We start from the raw sequence: 21,854 nt of genomic DNA, 5'->3' as shown, positions 1-21,854 counted from the left end.
TTGATGGGGAACCTTCTCATCATCTCCCTCACCTCCATAGACCAGCGTCTCCAGTCCCCCATGTACTTTTTCTTGAAGAACTTATCCTTGATTGACATCTGCTATATCTCAGTCACTGTCCCTAAATTTATTATGAACTCTCTATCCAATACTCATTCAATTTCCTTTGGGGGATGTGTCTTACAAGTCTTCCTTGTTATGTTTTTGGCGGGTACTGAGTTTGCCCTTCTCCTAGTGATGTCCTATGACCGCTATGCTGCCATTTGTCATCCCCTGCATTATGAGGTCATCATGAACAGAGGCACCTGTATGCAGATGCTGACGGCTGCATGGCTCAGTGGGTGTGTATATGGATCCCTTCATACTGCAGGTACTTTCTCTGCCCACTTCTGTGGTTCCAATATAGTGCATCAGTTTTTCTGTGATATTCCTCCATTACTTATGCTTTCTTGTCCTGGGGAGCAAATTCTAGAATATATATTCATCATTGTTAGCTGTTGTTTTATTTTCCTATGCTTTGTTTTAATGATTGTTTCCTATATCCATATTTTTGCCATCATTCTAAGAATTCCTTCAGCCCAAGGTAGACTCAAAACCTTCTCCACCTGCATGCCCCATCTCACGGTGGTAACCTTGTTTCTTTCTTCAGGGTTTATTTCATATTTAGGCTCAACATCTCCATCCTTATCATCACTGAACCTCTTCATTTCTGTCTTCTATTCTTTGTTACCTCCCAGCCTGAATCCTGTCATTTACAGTCTGAGAAACCGAGACATGAAAGTGGCTCTGGGCAATATTCTTGGTGGAAAATGTATAGCAAATAAATGACATTGCTACTTAAGATACTATGTCAACTCAAATAAAATAAAATACAATTAAAAAAAAGATACTATGTCAAAACTGGGGTTATAAGAATTATTAAAATTATCAGATGCCTGCTACAACATTTTGTTGCTGTTAAACAAAATGAAACATTATATTTTTGTGAAAGAAAATGTAAGCAAGGTCTTGAAAATTTCCACTCTAATAAAAATCCTTTTTAAATCTATCTAACTTCAAATTTAGAACAGTATTTTTAATTTTATAGTCAAGTTGACCAAGAGCAGACACAATTTGTTCAATAGTTGTAGTACAGCTTGAATTTTTCTTTCCAATTTTGGTAAGTCATGTAATTTTGGGGGGAGAAGAGACAATACCATTTAATATTAATATTATAATCCATCAACATATTTTTTTATTTTTCTTAAATAGTTGTACCAAGCAGTAACCATTCAAAAAATGACAAGCATAATTTTTATAATATCCTGTTCTATATTTTCTAACTTGTATTGCTTCCTTATCTTTAGTCCCAGCACTACTGTTCAAAATTTTATTTTAAAGGCTGATTTGCTTTCAATAATTATAAGAATGGCATTTTCAAGAAATATTTGGCTTTGTTTATTCTATAGATAATGTGTTTGTTTCCCTATTTATTATCATTATTCTCATTGTTTTAGTATTTAGCTTGGATTATTCTTAAGTCTTGGATATTTAAAATAGTCTTGATATGTTTTAAGTCAGTAATTACCTGGGCCCTATAATATAGTATGTTTCCTATCACTTCAGTTCAATACATGGTATTTTTGAGACTCTTTTTTTTTTTGTCGGTCGTGGGGCTTGAACTCTGGGCCTGGGCGCTGTCCCTCAGCTCTTCAGCTCAAGGCGAGCGCTCTACCACTTGAGCTACAGCGCCACTTCCAATACATGGTATTTTTGTGGTATCTTTTTTGATCATTTATAGAAAATGTGCTTCAATTCTACATGATATATATGTACATACATGATACATGTATAAATACATAAATGCATATATATAAATGCATGCATGCATGATGTCTTTATTATTTGGGTTTCCCTAAATTGTGCAAAATATTCCACTTTTGGGCATTTACCCAAACAATCACATACAGGGCTATACTAAAGCTGCCAGCACAACTATATTTATCACAGCATTATTTACCATAGCTAAGATATGGAACCAACCCAGAAGTCTCTCAGTAGATGAATGGATCAAGAAAATCACACACACACACACACACACACACACACACACACACACACTGGAATTCTATGCCTCCATCAGAAAGAATTCACATCAACCCATTTGTTAGGAAATGGAAAGACTTGGAAAAAATTATATTAAGTGAAAGACACTAGGCCCAAAGAAACGTAAGTCCCATGGTTTGCTTTATTTGCAATAACTAGTACATGTGTAGGACAGGCAGAAAAGATCAAAAGCTATGTACATATGACCATATAAGATGATGTTAAGCGAAATGAAACCAAGACCGGAACACAAGTGTTTTAATTTCTTTCTTGCTATTGTGTATAATGTACTTATAATGTACTATGTAATTTTTTTGTTTCTTTGGTATATCCCTCCCTCACAGTATAAACCCTTTTGTCACTGTATTTGATTCTGGAGCCCTGCGTATTGTATGTACAGTTTTCTAATTTGGGGAGGGGAAGGGAAAAAACAAAATGCTTAAAAAGAGATACAGGTTGATTCATTGTAACAATGAGCTGTAGAAGACAATATATTGAAAAGGAACTTTATAACTTTGGGGGGGAGTGGGAGGAGAAGTTGGAGAGGTGGGAAGGAAGAGATGATAGGGCAAAAACAAAGGAGGGGGCAACAATGTTCAATAGGAAATGTACTCATTACCTTACTTGTCTAACTGTTACCACTCTGTACAGTATTTTTGCAATAAAAAAAGTATTTAAAAAAGAAAGAACAGAAAAACAGTATAAAGAAAGTGATAGTAGAAAGAAGCAAAAGAGGAGCTAACAATGTTGGACAAGAAATTTACTCATTACTCATGTAATTGCAACCCACCTGTACAGCATCTTTACAATATAATACAATTTTAAAGTAGAAAAAAATGAAAATAAAAGTGTGTTTTAAATTAGTATACACAATAAATAGTTGAAAAAATAAAGAATCTTTAGTTTGGGGTAATGAAACTAATACATTTCCTGGAGAATCTATCATTCCACACTTTTAGCCTTTCTCTATAAGTTAAGACTTTTCTTTACTTATTCTCTCAAAATTGAGAGAGGCATATTCCTTTCTGTATTAAGAAGATAACTTTTTACAACTTTGTAGCATAAATCTTCACTTTTTCACTGTTTACCGAAGTGTTAGTTACATTTTGAAATAACAAAAGAGTAGAGGGTAATAAGATTTATTTTTATTAATAGAAAAGTAAATTATTCCAGGTACTCCTTAGAATAGGATGAAGATAACTCAGTAAAGTAAAAGTAGAACCTCAGTAATATTCACCTCCTCACTTTTTGGTGTATATCCAAGAAAAATGATGTTGATGCATCAAAGTGAAGCCTGCATATTACATTTACAGTAGCGCTCTCCTTAACTTAGTAACCAGCAATAATTTAATGGATAAAAATATGGAGTTTGATTGTGTCATTCAAAGAATGACATCCAAACATTCTACAGATAATAAATGGGACTAGAGAACAGTTGTTGTGTTTAGTGAAATAAGCCAAAGAAAGAGAGAAAGCCAAGCGCCAGTGGCTCACATCTGAAATCCTAGCTACATAGGAGGCTGAGATCAGAGGATTGTGGTTTGAAGTCAGTCTGGCAGGAAAGTCTCCATGAGAGTTTCTGTCCAATTAACCACTCAAAAACCAGAAATGAAGCAGTGGCTCAAAGTGGCAGAGTACTAGCAAAGATCGTAAGGACAGGCTTGAAAGCCACAGGAGTGAAGAAAACAATAAAATAAAAAATATATAAAAGAAAGGGAACACTTTTCTCTACCACTCCTTTTTCTTTCTTTCTTTATCTTTTCTTTCTTTTTTTTATTTTGTTGTTGTTGGTCATGGGGCCTGAACTCTGGATCTGGGTGCTGTCCCTCATCTCTTCAGCTCAAGGCTAGTTCTCTACCACTTGAGCCATAGCACCATATCCAGCTTTTTCTGCTTATATGGTGCTGAAGAATTGAACTCAGGGCTTCATGCATGCAAGGCAAGCACTCTACCACTGAGCCACTTCCCAGCCCCTCATTCCAAATTTTAATGTCTATCCAAATGTATTTCTATGACGACTTGGAGTTGGAAAGCATGTTGGCCAGCTGTCCATAGTACAGGAGCTTGAACCGTAAATATAAAAATATAGTTTTATAGTAGAAAATTTGATAGAGTAAGGATGTGACTATAGCTTATGATCCTCTAATACACACATATACTATATATACATATATATATGAAACCTCCAAAGACAAAATAATGATAAATGAAAACCTCAGTTACCTTGATTTGACAAATATATACTACATATACATACTGCACATACATAATGAAATTAACCACACTTTATGTGGTACATATATAAGTACTACATATATAAGAACATTTAAATTCACAAATGCATATTTTTATCATATATCCAATAATAAATATTTAGGAGATTGAAATGTTAAATATCTTGACATTATCATGATATACTTAGAGATTATAATTATTGTGTGGTATTCCATAATTTTGTATAGTATAAGTAATTAAAATGATTAAATGCTTCCATAGTTTAAAATCGCATTTATATGTCTTTCAGTTAGTGAATAAATTGGAAACTTTGATACATTTAAATTAAATTTAAAGACATTTTGGAGAGTCATATTGCCCTACTAATATTGTTTATTCGTTCTGTTGGAGTTTGTTTTTAGCTCAATGAGAATTAGTGTTCTATATCATTTTCTAGCACTATTATTGTGTGAAGGTATGTGTTTATATTCAATGTTTAAATTTGTTTCATTGCTTCAAATCATACATATGAAGATTTTTTGGGGGGTGGAGTGGTCCAGTCATGGGGCCTGAACTCTGGGCCTGGACGCTGTCCCTCAGCTCTTCAGCTCAAGGCTAGCGCTCTACCACTTGAGCCACAGCGTCACTTCTGGCTTTTTTTCTTTTTGCTTATGTGGTGATGAAGAATCAAACCAAGGCCTTATGCATGCAAGGCAAGTGCTTTACCAGTGAGCCACCTTCCCAGCCCCCATATGAGGATTTATGACAGTGTTGACTTGTCATTAAGGAAAATCTTCAGCTCAACCTCCAATAAAATAATTAACCACAAAAGTATATTTTTAATGAGGTCTCAGTAATGACATCTGTTCCATTCTTATTCTAATTTTTTAAATTTATTTATACTTACCATTTCAATAAGTTTAAGTACTTAAGATGAATGCTGAATTTTATAGAGAGAGATTTTTTATTTCATTACAATGATAATTTTCTCTTAAAATATTTTATCTTTTTTGCGGGGGGGGGGTCCGTTTGTGGGCCCTGAACTCTGGGCCGAGGCGCTGTCCCTCAGCTCTTAAGCTCAAGGCTAGTGCTCTACCACTTGACCATAGCACCATTTCCGGCTTTTTTCTTTTTGCTTATTTGGTGCTGAGGAATAGAACCCAGGGCCTCATGCATGCAAGGCAAGCGCTCTACCACTGAGCTACCTCCCCAGCCCAAATATATTTTATCTTATAGAATTGTATTACCCACCTGTTCTAATGCTAAGCAATCTTTTATCATTTTGTTTGAAGGAGACATAGGGATTTCTGAAATTTATATTTGACTTAGGTTTTAGGAACATTCATTAGCTAATGTACCTTAATTCATCAAACACATTCACACACACATACTTACATGCACATAAATATAGAGAATTTTCTCATTCTGTAACAAGGTTGTAAGTATTTTGTTATACTGAATATGACAATTAATATTTACTGAGGTTAAAAAGTTTGTATTATAGGAGATAATCACTCTGATACTGTATTCAAATTTTACATACACACTTGGGAATCAAGAACATAGAAATCATACCATATTCTTAATCCACTTCTGCATGGATTGATCTTTAAGTATTTGGATATTCAAATAGCTTATATATCTTAACATTAAATATGATGTTTGTCATTCTGTTGTTTACTTAATATTATGGTAATATTTGACCAAATGTATCTTGCAAACTTGTTTGTACTTAATTACTTTCTTAAAGAATTTATTGACAAATACATACATAATTATGTTAGGGTTTTATTATACAAATTTTGAAGATCATGACTTCATTCCGTACTGTAAGATACTTTTCTATTGGGTTTCATATTGTGTTTACAAGAAAATATTCTTCATGTCATTTACAACTTTACATACCTGTTTTTTTAGTTAATTTTAAAGTATTTGTTAATTTTAAAGTTAATCTGGAAGTGGCGCTGTGGCTCAGGCAGTAGAGCACTCACTATGAGCTAAAGAGCTCAAGGACAGTGCGCAAGCCCAGAGTTCAAGCCCCACGACTGACCAAAAAATAAATACATAAATAAATAATAAAGTTAATCTGGCTAAACTTCTTGGAATTAGTTATGCACTAGATAGCTGTTGTTATAATGATAAAATTTAAGCTATTTCAGATCTTTATGATAGACAAAATTTCAATTATAGTTCTTTATAACAAAAGTCATACATTCATGATCTTTTCCTTTACATATGAAGTGAAAAAAACTAACTATAGATACACCTTCATATTGTGAGAGTCTTAGATTACAATGGGGATATTCTAATCTAAAAGAAAGTATAATAATATACACAATATAATTCTTTAATTAAAGTAGTTAAAACACTTAAGAGATACAAATGAGCTCCAACTTTGTCACAGAATTTAGAACACGCGAAGGGACCCACTGGATTACAGTAATGTACTGGGCACCCTTTGATGAGTCTCCAGTCAGAAGTCAAGTGAAACTTTCTGGGACCCTAGAGAAAAACAAAGACAAAAAAACCCACAGCAATAGCAAAGATAACAGGCATGCAGGTCAGGCCTGGATGCACTCACTACACTCACTCTTGGTAGTGAATGAGGCTCCATAAAGAACATGCATCATGGCCCCCATGAGAACTGGTTGTTCTCATTCCTTTGTGTTCCCAAACGGTGATGCAAAATGAACTAAAAATTATGTCACACCAATTAAAAAGGGACAGCATAACACTTGCTCATATTCCCCCTCCTGCCATGGATTGTAGAAGAGTGCTAACATTAGCACCTTGAATTCTAACAGGGAGTCTGAATACAACAACTGCATATGATGGTTGAAAAGCCAGTGGGAAAAGGAGTCTCGATCAATGCATTAAAAAGTACATGCAAAAGAACAAAAACCTTTTTCTGTGTGTAAAAACTGTCAATCAAAGAGCTGGTCTACAACAGGAGCAAGAATAAGAACCACATGGTTATCTCAATAGATGCAGAAAAAGCATTTGACAAGATCCAACACCCCTTTATGATGAAGGTTCTGGAAAAATTAGGAATCCATGGAACATTCCTCAATACAATAAAGGCTGTATATGACAAACCTACAGCCAGCATTATACTCAATGGTGAAAAACTAAAGCCATTTCCTCTTAACTCAGGAACAAGACAAGGATGCCCACTCTCTCCACTTCTCTTCAATCTAATATTAGAATGCCTAGCTACAGCAATAAGGCAAGATGCAGACATAAAGGGGATCCAAATAGGGAAAGAAGAAATAAAACTTTCCCTCTTTGCAGATGACATGATCTTGTATTTAAAGAATCCCATAGACTCCACTCCCAAATTACTCAAGCTGATTCAAAACTTCGGCAAAGTAGCAGGTTATAAAATTAACCCCCCAAAATCAATGGCTTTTCTATATGCCAACAATGAGAAAAGTGTGGCTGAAATTAGGAAAGCAACTCCATTTGTAATAGCCCCACAAAAAATAAAATACCTAGGAATTAACTTAACCAAAGAAGTGAAGGACCTCTATGATGAAAACTTTAAAATCTTGAAAAAGGAAATCAACACAGAACTTAAAAAATGGCAAAACCTCCCATGCTCCTGGATTGGCAAGATTAACATCGTGAAAATGGCAATACTTCCCAAGGCTATCTACAAATTCAACGCGATACCTATCAAAATTCCACCCTCATTCTTCAAGGAAATAGAGGAGGCAATCCAAAAATTCATATGGAACAATAAAAGACCCCGAATAGCAAAAACGCTCCTCAACGGAAAGAACACTGCTGGAGGAATATCAATACCAAATTTCAAACTCTACTATAAAGCCATAGTAATCAAAACAGCTTGGTATTGGCATAAGAACAGACCTCAGGACCAATGGAATAGAATTGAAAACCCAGAAATGAACCTACAGACCTATAGCCATCTAATCTTTGATAAGGAAGCTAAAACAATAGAATGGAAGAAAGACAGCCTCTTCAGTAAATGGTGCTGGCAAAATTGGTTAACTACATGTAGAAAACTAAAGCTAGATCCTTATATATCACCCTGCACCAGAATCAAATGGATCAAAGACCTTGAACTCAAAGCAGACACTCTGAAAACATTACAGGATGGAATAGGAGAAACCCTAGGTCTCCTTGGCTCAGGTCGAAATTTTCTGAATAGAGACCCGGAAGCACAACAAATCAAAGAAAGGTTGGACAAATGGGATTGCATAAGATTGCAGAGCTTCTGCAGGGCAAATGACATAGCTGGCAAGATCAATAGAAAGCCCACCGATTGGGAGAAGATCTTTACTAGCCATACAACGGACAAAGGTCTCATATCTAAAATATACTTGGAACTCAAAAAATTAAACCACCCAACAACAAATCCTCAAAGAAGCAACTGCCCAATAAATAAGTGGGAGAAAGACTTAAAGAGAAGCTTCTCTGAAGAAGAAAGAAGGATGGCCAATAGACACATGAAGAAATGTTCAACATCCCTAGCCATAAAAGAAATGCAAATCAAAACAACATTGAGATATCACCTCACTCCAGTTAGAACAGCAAAAATCAAGAACTCTAATAACAACAGATGCTGGAGGGGATGTGGACAGAAAGGAACCTTACTTCATTGTTGGTGGGAATGTAAACTTGTTCAACCACTTTGGAAAGCAGTATGGAGGTTCCTCAAAAGACTTCACATAGATCTCCCCTATGATCCAGCAATCCCACTTTTGGGCATTTACCCAAATGTTTACAAACAAGACCACACTAAAGCTACCAGCACAACTATGTTTATTGCAGCATTATTTACCATAGCTAAGATATGGAACCAACCCAGATGCCCCTCAGTAGATGAATGGATCAAGAAAATGTGGTATATATACACAATGGAATTCTATGCCTCCATCAGAAAGAATGACATTTCCCCATTTGTTAGGAAATGGAAAGGTTTGGAAAAAATTATATTAAGTGAAGTAAGCCAGGCCCAAAGAAGCATAGGTCCCATGGTTTCCCTTATTTGCAATATCTAGTATAGGTATGAGTCAAGCGGAAAAGGCCAGATAATGTGATGTTAGGAAAATGAACCCTTAAATATGTATTTTAATGTTTTCGTTTCTTTCATGCATGTGTTTCTAATGCATTTATAAGATTATTTCTTTGTTGCTTTGTATGTCCCTCCCCCACAGTGTAACCCCCGCTTTCACTATATTTGATGTCAGTATAACATGTGGAGGAGATGGGGACAAACAAGTCGTTTAAGGATTCAGGTGGACCTGTTGCAACAATGAGAAGTACAAAATGTCATGTCAAAACCAGCTTTACAATTTCGGTGTGGGGGGGGGGAGGGGGGTATAATTGGGTGGGGGGAGGGGGTAAAATTGGGTGGGGGGAGGGGGGAGGCGGGGAAGGGAAGTGAAGGGTAAACAAAGGAGGAGGCTGCAATGCTTGGTAAGAAATGTATGCATTATCCTGCCCATGTAATTGTAGCCCCTCTGTACAGTATGTTCTCAAATGAAATAAAATACAATTTAAAAAAAAAAAAAGAGCTGGTCTATATAAAATCTAAATGTCTTTTGAAGTGTTTCCTTTAGTTAATGCAAGATTTTTAAATTAATTTTATAGATTATAGTTAATAGGTATGGGGTATAGCTAGATAATTTCATGCAGTGGACATATGAAATAACCAATTTTCTTGGAACATGAATCTTTGTGTTAGGAATTTTTCAAGCCCCTTTCCATTTCCCTCATGTTCTCCTAAGACTCAATGCCATATTGTTAAATTTTGTCTACCTTTAATATATAAAAGCTCATCAAGGTGACTTTAGGAATGATGGTGTGCATTGTTTTAATATAACACAGAGGTAAATTAAATCATATTGACAAAGAAAAATTCATTAAATATTCCTACCATTTGCATATAGAATAATTTCATAACTAAATAAAATAGAAACAGATGAAAGTGGTATACTTTTGTGTTATTTATGTGCATGAAGATAATTTTTTAAAACCTGACTTAACTTCATTTACCACACATAATATGTCAATGTTTTTTGTATTTCTGAATGGATTTGCTATGGGTTTTGAAAGTACTGAAACACAAGAACTCAAGAAAATGCTTTGTATAGGAACTAAATTCCATAAATATTATAAATATATGAAATAATGAGCCTTTTTTTGAGATAGAAGTATCTTGGAAATCATAGAATCTATGCATTTCACTTCATTAGACTCAAAGAATGAAAGAAAATCTCTTACTATTAAAAAACATTAATGTTTCAGAAAGATAGTATTAAATTTCATTGCGGTTGCAACATTTAGGTTCCATAATTGCCTTTAACCATTTCGTGTGCATTTATTTCTTAAGATTTTCAATTTGTAACAGATAAGGCATGGGAGGAAGCAAAATTAGTCCCTGGCCTTGTAGAAATGTAGCTATTCAAGGCAAAGATCAGGAAGAGGTAAATTCAAGAAAAGCACAAGGAAAAAATGAGACCCCCCTCCCCCCGCCATCTCAACAAATAATCTGGGCATGGAGTCAAACACTAGAAATCTTCAATAAGCAAGAAGTATGGGTAAGAAGCTGCATCTTGTACAAAATGCAAAACCCTTTCCAAACAAGGATGAAGTGTAAAATAAAGGAGGCTGAAAGTGTGGCTCAAGTGGTAAAATAACTACCTAGCAAGAAGACTGTGAGTTCAATCTCCATTCCTGGGAAAGACAGAAAGAAAAAGACAAGGATCATTTGAAGTTATTTACAGTATCACCACCCTTAATTTCCAGGTAGAAATACTTCCTAAATATAAGCCCATGGGAAATATAATTGAAGATACCATAAAGATCCTGAAAACAAAATTAAATCTTATTTGGATTTAATATATATTAATACATATACATTACAGTTGGAGAAATATCTATAGGGATATGTACTATTAGAAATGGGAAGGCCAACAGAGAATGTGAATGACGGTAAATACAAGTATGTTAAACAAATGTGTTCTTTTGAAAATTGTAAGAAGGAAAGATAAAGGATGGGGAATTTTATGAGTTCATTCTATTTTTTTTACTTTTATTATGATTATTATTATTTGTGAACACACTGTACAGAGGGGTTACAATTACATGGGCAGGATAATGCGTACATTTCTTATCAAGCATTGCAACCTCCTCCTTTGTTTACCCTTCACATCCCTTCCTAGCCTCCCCTCCCAACCCCCACCCAATCCTCCCCGCCTCCCCCCCCCCACCATTCCCCCTGCACCAACGTTGTAAAGCTCGTTTTCGACATGACAACTTGTACTTCTCATTGTTGCAACAGGTCCACCTGTATCCTTAAACGACTTGTTTTTCCCCATCTCCTCCACAAGTTATACTGATATCAAATATAGTGAAAGCAGGGGTTATACTGTGGGGGAGGGACATACAAAGCAACAAAGAGATAATAATATAAATGCATTAGAAACAAATGCATGAAAGAAAAAAAACATTAAAATACATATCTAAGGGTTCATTTTCCTGACCTCACATTATCTGACCTTTTCCGCTTGACTCATACATATACTAGATATTGCAAATAAGGGAAACCATGGGACCTATGTTTCTTTGGGCCTGGCTTACTTCACTTAATATAATTTTTTCCAAGTTTTTCCATTTCCTAACAAATGGGGCAATGTCATTCTTTCTGATGGAGTGATAGAATTCCATTGTGTATATATACCACATTTTCTTGATCCATTCATCTACTGAGGGGCATCTTGGTTGGTTCCAAATCCTAGCTATGGTAAATAATGCTGCAATAAACATAGTTGTGCTGGTAGATTAGTTTGGTCTTGTTTGTACATATTTGGGTAAATGCCCAAAAGTGGGATTGCTGGGTCATAGGGGAGCTCTATGTGGAGTCTTTTGAGGAACCTCCATACTACTTTCCAAAATGGTTGAACAAGTTTACACTCCCACCAACAATGAAGTAGTAAGGTTCCCTTCTGTCCACATTCCTTCCAGCATCTGTTGTTATTAGAGTTCTTGATTTTTGCCATTCTAACTGGGGTAAGGTGGTATCTCAATGTTGTTTTGATTTGCATTTCTTTTATGGCCACGGAGGTTGAGCATTTTTTCATGTGTCTATTGGCCATCCTTCTTTCTTCTTCAGAGAAGTTTCTCTTTACGTCATTAGCCCACTTATTTATTGGGCAATTGTTTCTTTGAGGATTTGTTGTTGGGGGATTTAATTTTTTGAGTTCCAATTATATTTTAGATATGAGACCCTTATCTGTTGTATGGCTAGTGAACATTTTCTCCCAATCCGTGGGCTTTCTATTGATCTTGCTAGCTATGTCCTTTGCCACGCAGAAGCTCTGCAACTTCATGCAGTCCCATTTGTCCAACCTTTCTTTGATTTGTTGTTTACGGGTCTCTATTAAGAAAATTCCAGCCTGAGCCAAGGAGACCTAGGGTTTCTCCTATTCCATCCTGTAATGCTTTCAGAGTGTCTGCTTTGACTCTGAGGTCTTTGATCCATTTGGAGTTGATTCTGGTGCAGGGTGATATATAAGGATCTAGCTTCAGTTTTCTACAAGTACTTAACCAATTTTGCCAGCACCATTTACTGAAGAGGCTGTCTTTCTTCCATTCTATTTTTTTTTAGCTTCCTTATGGAAGATTAGATGGCTATAGGTCTGTGGGTTTATTTCTGGGTTTTCAATTCTGTTCCATTGGTCCTGAGGTCTCTTCTTGTGCCAGTACCAAGCTGTTTGGATTGCTATGGCTTTGTAGTAAAGTTTGAAATTTTGTATTGATATTCCTCCACTACTGTTCTTTCTCTTAAGGATCATTTTTGCTATTTGAGGTCTTTCATTATTCCATATGAATTATTGGATTGCATCTTCTCTTTCCTTGAAGAATGAGGTTGGAATAGTGATAGCTATAGCATTGAATTTGTAGATAGCCTTGGGGAGTATTGCCATTTTCATGATGTTGATCCTTCTAATCCAAGAGCATAGGAGGATTTTCCACTTTCTAAATTCTGTTTTGATTTCCTTTTTCAGGTTTTTAAAGTTTTCATCATAGAAGTCCTTCACTTTGTTGTTAATTCCTTGTGTTTTTTTTTTTTTGTGGGTCCATTACAAGTGGAGTTGCCTTCCTGATTTCAGCCGCCTTCCTCTCATTTGTTGGCATACAGAAAAGCCATTGGTTTTTGTGGGTTAATTTTATACCTTGCTACTTTGCCAACATTTTGAATCAGCTCCAGTAATTTGGGAGTGGAGTCTGTGGGTTTCTTTAAATACAAGCTCATACCATCTGCAAAGAGGGAGAGTTTTAATTCATCTTTCCCTATTTGGATCCCTTTCATGTTAGCATCTTGTCTATTGTTGTAGCTAGGCATTCTAATACTAAATTGAGAAGTGGAAAGAGTGGACATCCTTGTCTCATTCCTGAGTTTAGCAGAAATACCTTTAGCTTTTCACCATTAAGTATAATGCTGGCTGTAGGTTTGTCATATAGTCTCTATTGTATTGAGGAATGTGCCATGGTTTCCTAATCCAGAACCTTCATCATTAAGGGATGTTGGATTTTGTCAAATGATTTTACTGCATCTATTGAGATAACCATGTGGTTCTCATCCTGGCTCTTGTTGATGTGATGAATTATATTAATTGATTTGCATATATTGGACCAGGTTTGCTTCCCTGAAATGAATCCTGTTTTATCATGATGTATGATTTTTTGGATTAGTTGTTGAAATCGATTGGCCAAAATTTTGTTGAGAATTTTGGCATCAATGTTCATCAAAGAAATGGGTCTATAGTTCTCTCTCTTTGATGAGTTCCTGCCTAGAAAGAGTTTGGTAGTGAACTTTCTCTTTCAATTTCAATGAAGAGTTGGAGGAGTATTGGTGGGAGTTCTGTTTTGAAGGCCTTGATTAATTCTGCTGTAAATCCATCTGGTCCTGGGCATTTCTCTTATTTCTATTTCTATTTCAATGCTTCATATGGCCCAGCTAAGTTAGTTTAAATCATCTTGGTGTAAATTTAGCATGTCCATAGTTGCTAGGAAATTGTCCATTTCTTCCAGGTTCTCAAACTTATTAGCATAAAGGTTTGAGAAGTATTCCCTTATAATGTTCTGAATCTTGGTTGTTTCTATGGTGATGTTTCCATTCTCTTCTCTGACTTTGTTTATTTGGGTTTGTCATTTTCTTTTTCTGATCAGATTTGTTAAGGGTCTGTCAATTTTGTTAATTTTTTCAAAGAACCACCTCTTTGTTTTGTTGATTCTGTTTCTTTGGGATTCTAATTCGTTTAATTCTGAATTAATTTTAATTATTTCTTTCCATTTACCGCATTGGGGTTTAGCTTGCTGATCTTTTTCACGGAGATTCAATGTCTCATTAAATTGTTGGTTTCAGATCCCTCCAATTTGTTGATGTAGGAACTCAGAGCTATAAACTTCCTTCTGAATACTGCCTTTGCTGTGTCCCAGAGAGCTGGTAATTTGTGTGTTCATTTTTGTTGAATATCATGAACATTTGAATTTCCTTTCTAATCTCTTTCAAGACCTGAGATAATCTGAGATTATTCTAATTGGTTTCCTTTTATAAGTGATTTATCTTTTTTCCTTCACAGCTTTAGAGATCTTTTCCTTGGTCTGGATTGATCCTGTGTGGATGAAAATGTGATGTGGGATATTCTGTTCTGATCTGGTCTATTTGAGGTTCTAAAAATTTTCTTGTATCTGAATAGGCCTATCTTTTTGCATGTTTTGGAAGTTCTCTGCTAGGATCCTGTTAAACAAATTTCCTAGACCATTGACTTCTGTCTCTATGTGCTCCTCTATACCCATTATTCTCAGATTAGGCATTCTGATGGTATCTTCCAAATGTTGAATAAATCTATCATATTTCTTGGGTTTCTCTTGGATAGTTGTATATTCTTTCTGTATAAGATCTAGGCTGTCTTCAATCCCTGAGATTTGATCTTCTGCATGGTTTAACCTACTGTCAAGATTTTCTATTTAGGTTTTTTTTTTTCCTTCTAATTAGTCAGCTTTGATGGCTTCAAATTCTTTGTTGGAGCTTTGTTTTAGATCTTGTATGAACTTCTTACTTCGTTAATTTGGTGTTCACTGTTTGATTTGTTCTGGTTTCTTTGGACTCCCTTTCCTTCTGATGGGCTCCATTCAGCATTCCCTTTGTGGTAATCCCTGGATGCATTCAGCTGTCTGTTGATGGATTCCATGAATGCCTCTATTGATCTTTATCTATTCTCATCCCACTCACACAATTCCTGTATTTCTCTTTGACTGTTCTCAGCCTGCTCACAAAATTTCTGTGTTTCTCTTTGACTGTTCCCAGCCTTCTCATGTAATTTCTGTATTAATCTTTGAGTAGCGTCTTCATGCTCACAAGATTCCTGTAGTAATTTTTTGTTAGACTCAACCTGCTTGTGAAGTTCCTGTATTAATCTCTGTTTTGCCTCGTCTCACTCTGTCAGTCTCACACTGAGTCCTTTGCAGATTTTCAATCTTTTGATTCACCATGTTTACCACTACTGTTTGTAGAGCTTTTTGGGAACTCTCCTCTGGAATATTCATTAACTGTTCTGTCACCTGATTATCCTGGGTGGATAATCGGGCTTCACATTTTTCTTGTGTTTCTCTGGCTTGTTCTGGCCATTTGGTATGACAGTAACACCAATTTTGTGCTAGAAGACTATTTTAAGGCAAGCATCAACCAGAGTCTTGTAGTTGCACAGTCAAAATGGCTGCAGATTCAATGTACTTCAACAGATACAATCTATTCAACATCAAACAACTATGGATTAAAGGGCTAAGAACATCAAAGATGGATTCAAAAAAGCAGAAATTATTAGGTTTAGGGAGAATTGGAGGGGGGGAATAGGATTAGAGGTTATTTGGTGAGGTAAAAGGAGAGTGAATTTAACCAAGTCCTAATCTCAGAGAGGGAAATGAATTGGACAGAATGATAGGAGAGAGATTTAGAAAACAAGAAAAATGGAAAAAGAAACATTTAAATTTTAAAAATGAAACACTTAAAATTCTGTAAGTATAATGAAATGATATTGAGAGAACAAACAGATAGGATGAGAGGAGGGGAGAGATAAAAAGGAAATGAAAAATAAAAAATAAGATTCTTTAAATTAGAATACTTGAAAATTACATAGGTATAAAGAGATACTACTACTATTAAAGAAATTAAGTCTAAGAGGTTATGAATTAAGTAATAAATTTCAGGAATAAGTATGTACACAATGGGGGATAAGGTCTAATAATCGACAACGGGTATATATCTGGGGATGAGCACACCATTTATTAAGTCATGCAAAAAAGAAAAAAAGAGAAAAAAGAAAAGAAAGAGAAGAAGAAAAGAAAAAAAAGGACCAAAAGGTCAAACGAGATTTAAATAAAAAAGGACACACACATACACATATGCTTAAAATAAAAAGTAAAAGTAATAGAAAACAATTTTTAAAAATAAAAAAAATTTAAAAATAAAAAAAAGAGTTCTTTGATTTTTTTTTGGAGGGGGGATCTTGTATCTCCCCTGTGTCCATAATCCGTTTTTTGTGGAGTTTCTGGTCTGCTTGTGGTGTTTGGTTTTCCTGAGGCTTGACTGGTTTCTTAAGTGTTTGTTTGAGCAGGCAGACACCTCTCCCTTACCCAGCACTTTGTGATCCTCTCCTGGGCTAGTTCAGTGGGAGGGAGATCTCCTTTGAGTATCACAAATGAGGGAGATGGTTGTTTCCTCTAGGTTGGAGTTGCTGTGAAGAGTCTAAGTTCTGGGTAGGGTTGAGGCCTATCAGCAATTAGTAGCTTTTCCCTGAGGGGCTAGCTCCTGAAACACTGACAGAGCTCAGCCTGGAGCCATTCTCAGGGTTTATTTTTACTGAGTTTGAATCCTTTGTCTAGGCTGCAGTGGGGAAGGGTAGCCTTTGGCTCTGCTTACCCAGTGAAGAGAGTCACTCCTCCTGGGGTGGAGCTAGCCGCTGCCTGGGCAGGGTGACTTCACCTAGGTGTTGCTGAGCCTGGCAGGTCAGGTCAGGTTCCTGTTACCAGCTAATGACTCTAACTTTTTTCCTCCAAGGATTGGGTTGGAGCTAGCTGCTCGGCCCAGCCTTTGTCAATATTAAAGATGGAGATCTTCTCCAGTAATGGGGGAGGAGCTGCCTTCCCACTGTGCTCTGTGAGAAGGAGTGACCATGTCTTGGTTCCTGGGCCATCCCTGGTCTGCGATTAGCAGGATGAAGATTTCTGCTCTTTGTCAGTTCTTGCTGGTAATGAGTATTATCCCCTAACATGACATGTCTGGTGCCTTTGTCCCAGACTTTCTCTGTTGGTATGGCAGCCATGGCTGCCTCCACAGCCACCGCAGCCATGGCTGCTGGCAAGTGCTCCGACCTGTCTCTTTGGATCTTCCCTCTCTGGCCAAACTCTCTGTACTTTGATGGCACACTTGGTGTGATTCTCTAGCTTAGGACTGGTCACTGGAACACTAAAACTGCTTTCTAAGTGAGAGCTTATTTAGCCTCCAGCTTCTCCTCCACCATCTTCCTCCGGACTCTGTTTCATTTTATTTTAGTATTTTAATAAGTTTTTTATTGTGAAAATACTGTCACAGAGGGGTTACAATTATAGGAGCAAGGTAATGAGTACATTTCTTATCAGGTTTAAAAGCATTTTTATATACAACCTGGTCAAGTTTGCCATCTACATATTACCTTTATACGTTATAGTCAAATTTTCATGATTCCTCTACTAGTTTGTGTCCTTTCATTCCACCAAGACAACTCTCCTTAGCATCTCTTTAAATCATGTCTAATGAACCAGCTACTATAATCATTGGGAAAGACTTGTCATGAATATCTCAGGGTTGCTGGGATATGATTATTATTCTTTGATAACTGTTCTCAGTTATCATCTTATATTTATGTTTATGTTTTTATTGCTAACTTTCCTTACTAAAATTAATTGTTTAAAACTAGTATATAATCTTATTCACCACAAACCTTATTGCCTGGCTTTGATTTGGAGCAACATTAAGCAATAATGGTTATATCATATAATATATTACATGTAATATAGATTATTAATATATACATGAATTATATATTATATATAAATATATTATTAATATTAACACATACAATATATTATATAACATAATGATATATTGTAATATATAATATTATATATAATATATGTCAAAATATAGCATTTTAATAGTTATAAAATAATAAAGAATTTCTTATGTATATGAGTCAAATTTAGAAGCTAATGGTCTACTCTGCAGATCTCAAACTTGGCAGGTATTGCCTGAGCACATTTCTTTATCTATATCCCTCTGCATACCTCTTTGTCATTATCTACTTGGTCTGTCACTTACTTATTGCCTAAGTACTTATACTATGTGTAGTATATGAATATTGAATATGAAATGTATATGTCAATAATATATGTATATAACATAAAAAGTTCATCACTTTAAATTTTGTTTGTACATTATAAATGCATATAATCAATTTTATATAAACATAAAGATATGAATACATAGTATTAAGTATATTAACATACATGTACATGTGTTTAACATGTTTTACTGGATAATTTTCTCTGAATTCTTTGGACCAATTCAGCTAACTCAATACATCAAATGATTGGTTATAAAAAATTAATTTAATTTTTAATGATGTAAAGAAATTCAGCTGCCTGATATGGTTGTGGAAATTTATAAGCCATGCCTACAATCAGAATCTTAAACTGTCTTTTTTCCTCACAAGCTTATAAGTCAAAAATCTGGCATGTTAAAAATATACAGGGATCCCGGGAAGAAATACTTTGTTGACACATGAAAACAAATTATATTATATAAGGAAATGTTTAGTTAATTAGCAAGTATTGTAACCTTCTCCATCCTTCTGTTTTCCAGATGACCAAAAATTTTCAGAGCATGGTCAATGTCAGCCTAGTGACTGAATTTCTTCTGGAAGACTTTGCTGAGATGTGGGAGCTCAGGCTCTTGCTTTCCATGATGCTCCCGATGATGTACCTGGCCACCCTGTTAGGAAATCTGATCATCATCACTGTCACTACCATTGACGAGAACCTTCACACACCCATGTACTTCTTTCTCAGAAATCTGTCCATCACAGACATATGTTACATTTCCATCACTGTCCCCAATGCCTGTGTCAATACTCTCACTGACAACAGGACCATTTCTGTGGTGGGCTGTGCAACTCAGATCTTTCTGGTCATTTTTTGTGCATGTGTGGAGATTCTGTTCCTCATCATCATGGCTCATGACCGCTATGTGGCCATCTGTCAACCTCTCCATTACCCTGTTATCATGAGCCACAAGTTTTGTGTTAAGTCCACACTGGTTTCTCTACTCTGTGGTCTCACACATGCAGCTCTTCACACTGGCAACACATTCAGGCTGTCTTTCTGTCAGTCTAACGTGGTCCACCAGTTTTTTTGTGATATCCCCTCTCTGTTGAAGCTGTCTTGCTCAGACACCTTTAGCAACAAACTGCTCAATCTCCTTTGTGTCATGGGGATGGGTGGCAGTAGCTTTATCTTCATTGTCACATCATATGTTCGTATATTTTCAACTGTGTTGAAGTTCCCAGTCAAAGAAGAACGTGGGAAAGCCTTTTCCACCTGTGTACCACACATTATTGTGGTGTCTGTTTTCCTTATTTCTGGTTCAACTGTGTACCTAAGACCTCCAGTAAGATCTGAAATGATCCAGGACATGATTTTCTCTGTACTTTATGCAATAGTTCCACCCTTCTTAAATCCTGTCATTTACAGTCTAAGAAACAAACAGGTAAAGGAAGCTGCAGGGAAAGTAATATTAGGAAAGTTGTATTTAGGAAAATCATAACAATGTATTCTAGATATATCTTGTGATATCATTGAGTATGATACAACTTTTAAATATTGTGTTTGGGCTCTGCGTGTGATGGTCTACTCTCCAACCCAATATCATTCTACTAAGTCCTGTGCAATCAACTTTATGATGATTTTCTACTACACTTTTCATTTGTCATCCAAAAACTAAATCCATATGCATAAAAATAATTATTTAATTGTGCATTTTATGTCATCTAATATGACAATCTTACACATCATATAAAGTGTAATGGTACAATTAAATAAAGTAATATTTTTATTTGATAAACTAAAATATAATTTAAGGATTTAACCCTATTCACATACTTTAGTGAATATGAATGGCTAAATATACTTATTTCAAATAAGTATTGATAAATATGCTTATGATTCACCCAATATTTAACTGTTGACAACATGGATATTCAAAGATCAATTCCAAAACTTTATGGTCCTTTGTTAACTGGTTAGAAATTATTATATACAACAATCACTGCAACTACATCTAGACAAAATGTACATTTATGTACTCACATTGTTCTCTTTTCTAATTATTCCTAGATATAAATATTATACATCTACATATGTTCCCTAAATGTGGTTTATGAGCACAATATACATTACTGTTTCAGAAAAATTACTTTATTAAACTTAATTTAAATTCTATTCTGTGTGTGAAACATTTGGAGCAGGAACAATTGGGAAGGAACCAGCTTGAAATACTGCTTGGTATCTGGCCTTGCTCATGATTGCTCCATTCTGCTAGTGATCACTCCTATTGCAGACAATGTATGATCACTGATTTGTTTTATAGCAAAGAGGGTTGTTCCAAAACTATTTTGTGCCACTTGCAATTATTGAGGGACCATCCTCAAAATGACATTTCAAGCAACAACTCCTTCTTATTGCTTCATACATATGAACAACTTATGATGTATCTTTAAAAAACCTGGGAATTGGCATTTAGCACAAACACCAACTTCAGCAAGGAGTCTCTGTAAGTCAAGAGTCATCCCTAATTCAAGCATGTCTCACTTATCCATGTATACCTAATTCTGGCCTCAATGTAGACCTTATCAAAGGCTACATCAGGACCCTTAAGTCATCATACTCATAAGGTCTGATGCTTTGATGTAATGTATCCTACTTTCATTTCAATAAATTCATCTTCATTTGTAATTATTCCTTTGTGTCTTGCTCAGTCTTCTGTGTGACACACGAAAAGACCCCGATGCATCTCATGGAAAAATGGCTTTCATTCCTGAAAACCACTATTCTGTCACATCATTAAAACTCCAAAGTACTTGACCTATATGTGTTATTACTTCCATAGTTGCATGATCCTTCGACCAGTCAAAAGTAACTCCAAAAATAACAAATGCTTGTCTCTCTTTTCTACACCACACTCATCCATCTAGATGCTCAGAAACAAGGATGTGAAATATTCATTGAGGGCAATGAAAATAAAAAATATTTGGAGAGGTAAAATTTATAAGCTATAGCTTTCATCTTAGATATTATTTGCTCTTTAAAGGCCATGAAATTTGCCATAATATAGGTACTTGCAAGAGGATAGGGTGTGGTAGAAGGTACTTGCAAGAGGGTAGAAGAGAGGTAGAAGAATAAAGTGGAGAAGAGGGAAGAATGCAGGCAAG

At 35.6% G+C, this 21,854-nt stretch overlaps 1 protein-coding gene across 1 annotated transcript; it reads left to right on the top strand.

The window, feature by feature from the left end:
* Positions 1-334: 334 nt before the first annotated feature.
* Positions 335-20,191, top strand: LOC138835491 (olfactory receptor 14C36-like). Its single transcript, XM_070033991.1, has 2 exons — positions 335-370; positions 19,232-20,191. The coding sequence occupies exons 1-2, from the start codon at positions 350-352 to the stop codon at positions 20,189-20,191; spliced, it is 981 nt and encodes a 326-aa protein (XP_069890092.1). The 5' UTR covers positions 335-349.
* Positions 20,192-21,854: the final 1,663 nt, after the last annotated feature.

The sequence above is a fragment of the Dipodomys merriami genome, unplaced genomic scaffold, assembly GCF_024711535.1.
Source record: "Dipodomys merriami isolate MVZ:Mamm:240054 unplaced genomic scaffold, mDipMer1.0.p SCAF_24, whole genome shotgun sequence".
NCBI classification, from domain to species: domain Eukaryota; kingdom Metazoa; phylum Chordata; class Mammalia; order Rodentia; family Heteromyidae; genus Dipodomys; species Dipodomys merriami.
The sequence above is the reverse complement of the archived record's forward strand: the minus strand, read 5'-3'. Positions and strand labels throughout refer to the sequence as shown.